We start from the raw sequence: 11,771 nt of genomic DNA, 5'->3' as shown, positions 1-11,771 counted from the left end.
GTACGGTATGACATAGAGCAGCTGTCCCCAGAGAAAGTTCTTTGTTTCTAGACCGGTACTACACAAGCAGCATTTGAGCAGTTCTGGAGTTCTTTCTGCTTTCACTATAAATAGAGTTCATGGAATTCTTTATATTGAAGTTAATGCAATGAAAAGGAGCCATAGAGTATGGAAATAAACCTTAACTCATTCTATAAACTAGAAACATGCTTGGCATCGGGAGGCTGTAAAAACGCTGTCATTCCTTGGATGGATTCTGAGGTCTTATTTAGCATTTGAAACTGCAGAGTAGATCCTATTATGTAAGGAGACAGGAGGACGGCATAATGTGGTTACAAAATGAAGAACTTTCAGGGAAGAGTTAACAGGGCAGATATACAGAGAGACGTGTGCTAAGAACGTGGGAAATGAATGAATGGGTGGAATGTATATGTGCCTATGCCAAAGCCCGGTTGCTGGATAATCCTCAGATGTCAGATTTCCGTAAGGCCAACATGTGACTCAAAGCTTGCCACTCAACAGAGAATACTGGGCTGTGCTGGTATTAAGAGGCTGGCTGGAAGCTAGGCTCCCACTGTGCATTAGCCTACCTCCCTGTCGCTCTCTGCGTGTGGGTGGGTGTGCATGTGCGTGTGTGAGGGTATACATTTTGTGCAGTGGGTGTTTAAAGAGCTAAGCACTGAAACTGAATTTCCACAAACGATCATCACGAGCACTCCAGACACACCAAACTTCTTCTCTTGGTATTTTTTTCTTTCATCTTTTTTTTTTTAAACAAAATAAAAAAAATTTTATTTTGCAAACCCCAAAGTGGAGAGAGCCTTCCAACCTCCAGCCTCCAGGATTGGGATTATTCTCTTACCTGTCCGTGTGGGTGCCCTCTCAAGGTTAGCCCTGAAGCTATGTGGGACCGGCATATTCTCCAGCACCAGAGGAGAGGAGCTGCGTGAAGGAGTAGCTGCCATCAGAGGAAGAGCGACTGCCCTGTTAACATGAACAACAGCCTGCAGGTTAACCTGCCCAGAAGCTGGGCTGCCACCCCTGGCTCACTCCAGGAGAAGTCTGAGCATTCTTTTTTTCTTTTTTATTACTATAGGATGGAGGATGAAGCTGTCCTGGACAGAGGGGCTTCCTTCCTTAAGCATGTGTGTGATGAAGAAGAAGTAGAAGGTGAGCTTTTTGGGTCTGGGAGAGTATAGATTCATATATATTAGTCTGTCTCTATGGATAATGGCATTCATACATTTAATATAGTTTACATCTTTTAAAGTTAAAAGCCAAAGCTTGTCTATGGAGTTTCTTTAATCTCTACATTCTGTTTCAACTTCATTGGACTCTCAGAGCCTAAATCAGTGTGGTCTTACCTGTGTTTTTTTTTTTTAAGTCTTAGTTTAAAGCACATGCCTATGTTAGCTCTGCCTTTCCATCAAAAAATAAATATTTTATTAGATAATATTAACCACTTTTTAGTGACTAATTTCAGGGAGCTGCTAGATTTATATAAATGTTTTTTGGCAGCACCTTATAATATTTTTTGTAGCTTGCAAGGGAGAGAAACAGATGTTGTAGAGAAGAAAGATATCATTGTTGTAGGAAAAATGGGTCTAAGCCAAGGATATTAAGAGTGGTTATCAAGGATGAGTCTCAATTAAAGAACAATGGAGAAGCATTTTTGATTTAAGAACCCCCCCCAGGATCTCTTTCACCAACATTACCCATTGCCTGCTAAAAATCAAAGAGTTCTATTTTAGCTGGTGCTTGTGAAACAAGCCTTCAGTATATTTCTTTCTCTTGTCCCTTGACTTATCAATACTGTGGGAATAACGCTAATTATTTGTTAGTGAGAAGGTGGGGCTTCATTAATATTAATTAATGAAGGCATCACAGATATACCATTTATTATTGGTATTTATAATATTTTATAAAATAATCAGGGTTGTAGGTAGTACTCAAAGTTAAATGAAACTTTCAGATGGACCATGTGATCATTGCTGCCTGTTAAAGTTACCAGAGGGACAGTTCATATGTGTTTTGGAAACTTAAGTCTGATGGGTAAGCATTTTAGTGCCTCCCCAAATTTTGGGTCAGAGGGTGGTGGGATTGAAAAAAAGAGGATAGGTTTTGTGTGTTTGGGAATGATCTCTAAGCAGATAGAGCACTGGGTCCAGGGCAAGTAATGCTCCTGTGACATGCGGGACACCCAAAACTGGACTGATGTGCTATTTCTCAAGTTTCTTTGCTTATGTAGTATGGAGGATTGGTGCCCCCCCCCACTTCCTGCATTTATAATCTTGAGACTGACTAATAAGAATTTGATGTCTAAGTTTCTTAGGAAAACGGAAACTACAGTATTTTCTTTCATATTGTTTTATGGGTTCCTTGCATTTTTACAACATGATTGTGGGAAAATGTCAAGCTGGTGAAGGAAAATTGCAAAACTTTTGTCTTAAAAGTCTTGTAATGCATGTTGAATCTTCATTGTAGTAATGCTGTCACTGTCCCTCTGTGAAAGAAAAGATAAAACTATTAAAGTTATAGCACATAGATGTAAAAAATAATATGGGCTTGAGTAAATATTCTACAGTTTGGAGACAAAGTGGAAAAAATTTGGGATATGAGATGTGCTGTGTGTGTTTTCCTTTGAGAATAAGGTCTCAGCTAAGTTCACAGGAGATGTAAATTTTGAGTTTATAAGGTCTGTAGGATTGACAGTATACCACTGTAGTAGAACACAGTTTTTTTTATGGCTTTGACTAAGAAATCTATTTCATGAATCATTCTTTTTTATTTTTAATCACCGAAGTAAGACAACATAACGAGTAGCACACAATTCTGTATCTAGGTTTCTTTGGGGAGAAACAAAGACATCCAAAGATGATATAAATGCATATAAAATTCAAACTGTAATGTTGACTTTGTGGAGATCAAACTTGGTCTTATAAGCTGCCTATATTAAAGTTACTATTTGTCATGTTGATTGGTGTCTGAGCTGATGACAGTTCTCCCAAAGATAGTTAGTTTCCTGTTGCTGAATCCTGAGGCTGTACAGGATGCTTGTTGCTTGGGGCATCAATATTTGGTGTAGAATGTCCAACGGTAGAGGTAGCCCTACATAGAAGTCTGGAAACTACAGCTAGGAACTGTTAATTTGTAATTCAGTGCCCTTCCAGTTGACACTCCCCTTTTATCATCTGGTTTCATCTGGTGGAAATGGGAGGACTTAAATTTGATAATGACTCTAGGTGCTGGTGTAAAGAAGTTGAAATGGACATAGTTTAAGCCAGGCATGGTGGTGCACACTTGTTATTCTAGTACATGGTAAGCTGAGACTAGAGGATCGTAGGTTTGCAACCAGCCTCAGCAACTTAGTGAGACCCTGTTTCAAAAAAAATGCTCCTGGTTTCAATCCCTGGTATCACCAAAAAAAAAAAAAAAAAAAAAAAAAAGAAAGAAAAAAATGGTCATAAGTGTGATGACCTGCCCTTAGTTCCAGTGACTGTGAGGAAACCAGTGACTTGGTTGTTAAGACTTCTTAAAAAGATTTATATTTCAGGAGGAGTGCCTTTCTCAAGAATGTGAGTTCATCTTATATTTTTAATTGCATGGAGAAGGGTATATTTGAAGGAAAGCGAAATGTTATCTCTGTTTTGAAGGTCTTAGTTTCTGGTAAGTTTATGATAGAAGTGAATGCTCCAGTGTGAGGATTAGAAATTCAAAGCAAAGATAGCTGGAACACCTTCAATGCATATTTTTTCAATTATGTTTCCTCTTGTCCAAGTAGATTATTTCTCTTGCCTCTAGGAAAAACATGATTAAAGTATATTGCAGTATAACTGACAAAAGTAAATTTAGGATAGAACTGTTTTTTTTTTATAGTAATCTGCACGAAAAGATGTATTCCAAATAAGTGATTGCTAAGGTGACTTGGTTCCAGCAGCTCTAGTTACTTTGAATGTTCATGCATTAAAATATTTCTTAAGATCCCCTAATTTGGGCTGACTGACTTCAGCCCAACCTGCAGCCCAGAGCCAGATGCTCTCTCCTATTTCCTTCTAACTCTGTAGTTCTGAGGAAGGGAGAAAGACTGAGACTTGAGACCATGCCTTCAGTTCACCTTGTTCAACTCTACTCTCAGTGGGTGGCGTGGCACTTTTAATGCACATTCTAAAAACTCAATAGAAAACATCAGTTGCAAAACCCACTAAGAATAGAATGAGTCAGAAGAGGAATCATCTTTTGTTTAAGTAATGGATTTATCTATGTGCTATATATTTAAAGACCTAAATCTTGTTTTCATATAATTTTCCTCATGTGTTAATAACTTAGAGAAACACGCTCTCTAAAAAGGAAACCAAGTGCCAGTTTTAATTTTTAAAATAAATGCAAGCTTTTAAAGTCTGTTCCTTTGGTTACCTTTTGTAGGATTTTTAAAAGTGATTATTGTGGGCAGGGAGCGGTTACTACACATCAACTTCTCTAAAAAAAAATGTCGCATTTTGGGATTAATATTTGCTCTGCCCCATGAGGATCCAGTTTTTGCCCAAGCACTTACACAGACTTGGTCTGCAGATGACAAAGTGACTTTACTGGAATGACCCGTAATGTTGATCATGAAGAACACAGAGGTGGAAACTTCCAGGTTTTTTTTCTTTTTTTTTTTTTGTTGGGTGAGTCAGGATTGAGATAGGAAGCAAGAGTCTCAGGTAACTATTTCCAAATAGGAGGAAGTCGTATGGATGTTTTATTCTTTAAAAAGTCAGCCTGAATTTTGGATCTGTATGATATAAACAGATTACTTAATATTCTTTAATTTCGCAATAGGGGAAAAGAGCAAACTCCACCTTATCCTTTGAGATAAGGCCTTGGCTCTACAAGGCTAGGTAACTCCCCAGTGGCCTTGGCAACTGTGACTTCATGAGGAGGGGCCTCTTCTTAACATCCAGGCCAACCAGCAACTCAGGAAACATAAAGTACAGCAAGACAATATGGGCTGAAATATGTCTCCATTTCTGGAGCTCGTTCCCTGCTCTCTTAAAGCAGTTACAATAGATCATGGTGGTTTCCCTCCTTCCTTCAAAACTGAGTCCAATGGGAACCATTACTCTCCTCCTACCAACGTAAAAACAGTTCTACACATTCCTGTATCTACTGATGGTCATTAAGAGAATAGAGTTGCAAATGCTTAGAATTTATAGGAAGGATCTTTTGAGAAATAAAAGTAAAAAGATAGGACAGGGTTTAGGACAGAGTTGATACTAAATATTTGTTAAAATAATAAAAATACATAATAAATTCCAGATAAAGCATATATAGAATTATTTTTATACTTCTATTGGTACATTAAAGTACCACATCACAATGTAGTTTATACAATGATAGTGACATGCGTACACTATTTTTATAAAACTCTCATAGGTCTTTAAGGTTTTAGTTAGAGATGTAGTTCCTTGGTACTTTGGGACAAATTAGTTGACATAGTTTCTAATTATCTTATCCTTGGTATCAGTTCTCTTTCATTTTTTAAACATTGTTATTTTTATATCATCTATATATTTAGATGAATAAGAACAAGAAGTCCCCAAGACACCTCTGTCTTATCCTCTTTTCATAGTTTTGCTACATCTTTTGAAGAGAAAGATTAAAATGAAGCAATGGTGGCTTTTGTCTTTTTGGAGGTCAACATTTTATAGACATGAAATCATAATGATATAAACCTATTTTTTACAAGAGGATATGATGATGTTCTACTCATGAGTATTGGAGGAGGTGGTAGCCTAAAGAACAACTGGGGCCTGATAGACATTTGTTAACAATTACAATGGCTGAAAAACGTACTTGCCAAGAAGGAGTGAATGAAAAACTATCGGATGGGAAGGAGGAGCCGAGCCGGGGACGGGGCTATTCTGAGCGCTGGATTTAAGTGTCCGGTTGCATATTGCTGACCTTCTCTGCTGTTCACTCTAATTGCTCAGAAACAGTGTGTACAGCGGAAACATTGGGGCAAATTCTGCTGAAGGAAAAGCCTCCTTACAAGAAACAATGCATGTGCATATTGGAAAACTTTAACACAAGGAGGTGTTTAGAGGTTGACACTGGAGTAGCAACTTCATTTTCCCAAGCAGGTTGAGCCCTTCCAGACTTTTCTCAGCTGCCTGTTTCTTTCTCCTCATGGGTTCAGCTGAATGCTTGCCAGAGGTCCCAAAGCCTGCAGCACTTAGCGCTGTAGCTGCCTGACACCTCTTGCTGTGTCAGTGAAGTTAAAGATTAATATATAGATTTCTCTTTGAGGAAATCTGATGATAGTGCCATGGATTTTTAAAACCAAAATTAGTCATCATTACTTCCCAGAGTTTTTATAAAGAGTTCCCTGTTAATATAGCATGGGCTGATGCACTCTTGAGTGTCGACGTTCTTTTAGGGCAATAAAAGCCATAACAGATTGACCTTGGTAGTTGGAGTGTTTTGCAAGTAATAATGCACTTGGTGCAGTTTTGTCTGTCGACTGAGTTTCATTTTAGAAGCGTCTTATCTGGTCAGATCAGCGAGACGTACTGTTTCATGTTTACTTTTGCAAGTGTCTACCATGTCTTTTATTTATGTGTTGGTAAAGCAGGGTGGCTGAGCCTGAGTTGAGAATAAAAGCTCAAAGCTTACTCTGGATGAATCATTGCATAAATGAAGGAAGCAATTTATAGCTTGGCTTTTGGGTTTCTCTGTGGAATGAGAGCAGAGGGACATGCCAGTCACCATAGAACTTTCAATAACTCTCCACCCACCCTCTCATGGGGGTTCTATAAAAGAACTGAAAAAGCTGCAAAGATTCTCTTGCTCGAACACCCTCCACCCTTTAAGATGGCTTGCCTTTTCCCTCAAATCCCTTGCTTTCCTAAATAAAGCTCTGTCTTTTCTCTGGAAAAAAAACTTGTTCCCACTGTACCTGGCATTAAGAGTCAGAGTGCTTTATACCACACCACTCTCTGTTCTTTTTCTCTCTGATTGAGACAGCTTCACCAATCATTTTCTCCTCTTTTTATTGGTGCATTATGATCATATGTAATAGTAAGATTCATTGTTACATACTTGTACATGCACATATATAATTTGGTCTGTATCATTCTCCAGTACCTCCACCTTCTCACCAGTACTTTTCAATGGTTATCTCTCTGAACTTTCTAACAGGGCTTAATTTTTTTTTTTTTTTACTTGCTTAATTTCTTTCAGCATCCACCATATACCTTCCTAACCATGCTTACCAGCTTTTCCTGAACTGGAAAGGCAAATCCAGAATGGTCAAATTAAAACTGCCTGGGGACTGTTATCTGCTTCTCTTTGGACCTATTCAGATTCCCTTTAAGCTTGGGTATAAGATCTAATTTTCATGGTTAGATTGCTTTGATATATACATTGACCTCAATTTGTTTAATTGTCTTGTTTTCCATGAAGAGGCACATTAAATCATAATTGTATACAGGGTAAAATACAAATTCTGGCCTACTAAAGCATTTGCAGTACTTTACAAGGCTATAGTATTGTTTCTTTTGGAAAAAAGACTCAAGTATGTAGTGTTGTTGGACCAATAAGGACACAGAAATCTAATAGATGTAAATGTATATAAACATGCCTATTTCCCCCCTCTGCAGCACAGACTAGAATAATTCTGTGTCTTACTAGATATTATGTAATTTAAGTGCCAATTAAATGAGGTTATGCAACTGTAGAGAAATAATGCTATGTATTCTAGCTCGAGTTAAATATCTTCCCATTTTTATTATGGCAAGATTCAGAATCACTGCAGGGATTGAAAATTGGTCCTGATGAGGTCGAGGAAGAGTTAAGAACAGAGGAAAGATCAGTTGAGGCCCTCTTGTTACTGTGGTGAGCTTGCTGGTGAGATTTTACTTTGCATTTGATCTGACTTTCCTGTCTGGCAGGGAACACTAGGATGAGAGCCTACCATTACGGGTTCATTGGAGGTTCTGAACATTGTATCCCTGTAGCTGCTGATTGCCAGGTGGGATGAAGGTGAAGGTAGTGAGGGTGGTGAATGACATCCATTGAATCAGCAGTATAGGTGACTTAAATAATTCCTTTCTCTGAATAGCTGAAAAAGCTTTTTAACCTGGTTAATTATTTTTACCTTTCCAGGGAAGTTAGAAGGCAGCTCTCCTAAGTGCAATATCTAATATGTTCACCTGTCTTCTGTGTTTAAAAGGAGAATAGGCTCTACTCAAGCTCTGGGAGACAACAGGGAGACACAATTTAATTGAATATTTTCATGGTGAAATATTAACTTTTTTTGTTGTTGTTGTTTGGTCTGGTAGAAACCAGGGGCATTCTACCTCCGAACTATACTCCAAAACTCCTCCCCCATTTTTGTTTGGAAACAGGGTATCATCAGGTTGTTAAAAGCCTCACTGTGTTGCTGAGGCTGTCCTTGAATCTGCAATACTCCTGCCTCAGTCTTCCAAGTACTGGGATTATAGGCATGTGCCACCACACCTAGTTTCTCAATAACTTTTTTTTTTTTTTTTTTCGGGCCAGGCTAAAACTTTGGAAATGAAAATAGGCTTTGAGTTTTAGTAACATTGGCCAATAAATGAGTTTTAGAGGGTCAGAAATACATATTTATAGATTGCTTAAGTCATCACCCAAGCCTCCAGTTGATTATTAAATTTTCAACAAGAAATTTTATCTGTACTGTAAAATAAAAAAAAAACATGTCTTTGATGTAGAATGAAAGCTCATAATCAAATCCAATGGATACATGTATTTGGCAAATTAGATCAGTATCTGATTGTTCAGGTTTTCACTTGCTTTTGTTCAGGCTGTGCTGTGGCTTAGAGAACATGGGGGTGTATCAGGAGTCTAAGGACCTATTTCTATTCCTGGCTCTGCCATCATCTTTCTGGGTAACACGAGGCAAGTCATTCTCCTGTGGTTATGGTTACTTCTTCCAAAGTGCAGTTAATGGCCTATTTCATTATGCTCCTACCAGAGATGCCGTATGGATTCTTGGATAATACCTGAAAGATACTTTGATATTTACAGTAAGCCACTGGCAGATTACATAATTTCTGAATTTCAGGGGTTTTTGTCTGCAGAAAAATAGCACTTGTACCCCTATCTTCTAGTTTTGCTACAAATATAAGTAAAGACATTTGAAAGTCCCAGGATAAACCCTATAAATTTTAGATATTATCTCTCTTGGATGTAATCCTTGCATGTATAATTTATACGCAGTACTTTCTCACCCGTGGTTGCCATAACTGCGGAACACTTTCAGATTAAAGCTGAAATGCTGATACCTGGTAATCAACAACTTAGTCAATTTGTATTTATATTAACTCTTACTAACTTTAACTGGAGGTTAATGCTTTTTTTTTTTTTTTTAGACATCAAAATGGGAGGAACAATTGCAGGAATAAACTCTTAGAACATGTTACTTTTCCAGGCTTGAATATATTAATGAATATGAAAACATAGCTCAGTTAGGCCACGACTAACACTGAGCCAACAATCTAGCCATTAAGTTAAAACATAAAGTAAGTTGATAGGAAAACCTGGAGATTGATCATGTGCTCGGGTGAGATTCCATGAGAGGCTAGGAAGTGTATTTTTCATAGAGTAGCATTAAATTGAGACCAAAAGGATGAATGGGAATTTTCTAGATGAGGGATGAGGGAAGCATCCTTGGCAGGCATGTGTGAAAATGAGTGGAGAGAGTGGTAGGCACATTTGAGAAGCAGAAAGGTCAATATGGCTGAACGGCTGAATCATAGGAGGAGAGACAAAGAGAAAGAGAGAACGACAGAGACCGAGACAGTCAGAAAGGCTGGCAGGTACAGGCAGGCCTGAGGTGAGTAGGACCCAGATCATTTGTGGCCTTTTGCTATGCTAAATATTTGGGATTTTATCAAATACAACTAGAAATCTATTGCTTAAAGGATTTTAAGCAGGGAAGTGACTAGACAAAAATGTGCATTTTTAAGAAAGATTCCATTAGCTGCTGGTTGGAGAGAGCATCTCTGGAAGGCAATGACAAGGAGACTGGTGCCAGGATCCACCTGAGATGCTTTTGGGGGGGATAAAAGAGATGGTGATGAATGGGGTCAATCTTAAGGATTTACAAAGATCAGTGGATACACAGGTGGACAGGTGGATGGGGGTAGCTGCTTCTGGTTTTCTGCTATAAGAAATTTGGGAGATCATGCACCATTTTGTAAGAAGAGGAACACTGGAGGGAGAATGATAGGAGTTCAGCCTTTTAGATGTACTCAGTTTGAAGCACCTGGGAGATACCCAGATGGAACCATGGGGTAGGCATTTGGCCATACCAGATGGAGCTGAGAAGAAAGACAGTGTCTATCACTGTCTTTTTCCTGAGCACCTAGCTAACATTTATAGCCATAGGAATGGATGACATTGTCCAGAATGAGAGAATAGAATGAGAAGGGGACAGGGCTGGGCTTTGTGAGTGCCAACCGTTAGAGGCCAATGAGCAGACATAGAAGTAGACAGGAAACCAGCAAGAAGGTGAAGCCTCTGTGGCCAAAGGAAGAGAAATGCAAAAAGGATGTAGGGAACAGCAGTGCTGAAAGTTGCTCAGAAATGGTGTAAGAGGAAGGCTTAATGGTAGCCAGTGGATATGGCAGAAAGCAGGAAGATAGGTGGCAGTTGTTAGCAAGATGGGTCTAGGTGAGATTCAAATTGAAGTGAGTTGAAGAATTTGCAAGAGAAAATTATCATGAGGAGTTGATAGAAGACTTTTAGTCTTTCCTTTTGTGTGCTTCAGTACACTTGGACAGTTAAAATATTTGGACTTGTTATAGAATTTTTAGAACTAGGAAAGATCTTAGAGAAAATCTAGTTTGTTGTTCTTGCCTTACAGATGGACAGATGAGCCACGGATAAGCTAAAGGGGTTTGGTCCAGGGAACACTGGTAATAGTTGGAATAACTAGGGTGAGGTCTTTCCCAAGGCTGTGCTTATTACCCAAGAGTGTGCTTTAGGCCTTTTCCCTCTGGAGAGGGAGAAGATGAATTAGCCCTGAAGCACCTGGAAGCATGGAAGATGAATGAGCAGGGAGATGATCGAGCACTCGAAACACCTGGGAGAACAGAAGTAGAAAGAACCCAAAGAAGAAAAGGAGTTGGAAGGGCTATTGGGAATGTCTGTGAAAGGTCGCACCACCTCCAGTTGACCTTATCATATGGATGACCCCAGATTTAGATACGCAGGAGAACAAACGTCTCAGTCCTAATGTCTTTATATTCTAAGGCGGCAAATTAAGGACTGTGAACTTAAACTTGTCATTTTGTGATAGAAACACTTCCAAAAAATCAGCAACTCCCTTTTTTTCCACCACTAGGTAATTACTAAACTGAGAGGACTAATAATTGTTTCTATTATTTTTTTGGCTATGTTTTGCAGACAGTGGAGGCTGGGAGAGGAGGGGAGAAGGTGGGGTGTGATACTATGGTAGTAGGAAAGTGAGAGAGGAAGGCATATGTGTTCATCCATAATGATGAGGAGTCATGGTCTCTGTACATCACTTGGCTTTAGTTGATTCACTGGAAAATGAAGACAAGTGTACCAGGTAATGTCTGTGGTCATTTCAACTCGATATGATTATGTGCTGCTGTGTCAGTGAATGTAAACCTTTTCTATTCTGAAAAAAAATACGTAGAAAGCCGCAGTCATAAAGATTCCGGGATTGGGCTTAACTAGCAGCCCAATGTGTCTTGCAGCATTTCTCCTGGTTTGTGGTGGTT

General features: G+C 38.8%; 1 protein-coding gene across 4 annotated transcripts in view; it reads left to right on the top strand.

Annotated features, from left to right (window-relative positions):
• Positions 1 to 625: 625 nt before the first annotated feature.
• Positions 626 to 11,771, top strand: part of SLC4A4 (solute carrier family 4 member 4) — a gene marked incomplete at both ends in the record, with an annotated part of 292,971 nt that continues 281,825 nt past the window's right edge. Inside the window, 2 exons of one of the 4 annotated variants that reach the window (XM_080697460.1) lie at positions 626 to 743; positions 1,097 to 1,170. In XM_080697460.1, coding sequence (XP_080553586.1) covers positions 1,098 to 1,170 — 73 coding nt within the window. Of the gene's footprint in view, positions 744 to 992; positions 1,171 to 11,771 lie in introns of those variants that run through there. The other 3 variants (XM_080697459.1, XM_080697457.1, XM_080697458.1) reach the window with 3 other exon arrangements.

Source organism: Muscardinus avellanarius (assembly GCF_963383645.1).
Source record: "Muscardinus avellanarius genome assembly, chromosome: 6".
Lineage (NCBI taxonomy): Eukaryota > Metazoa > Chordata > Mammalia > Rodentia > Gliridae > Muscardinus > Muscardinus avellanarius.
Note: the sequence above shows the minus strand (reverse complement) of the source record. Positions and strands in the feature narration are given on the sequence as shown.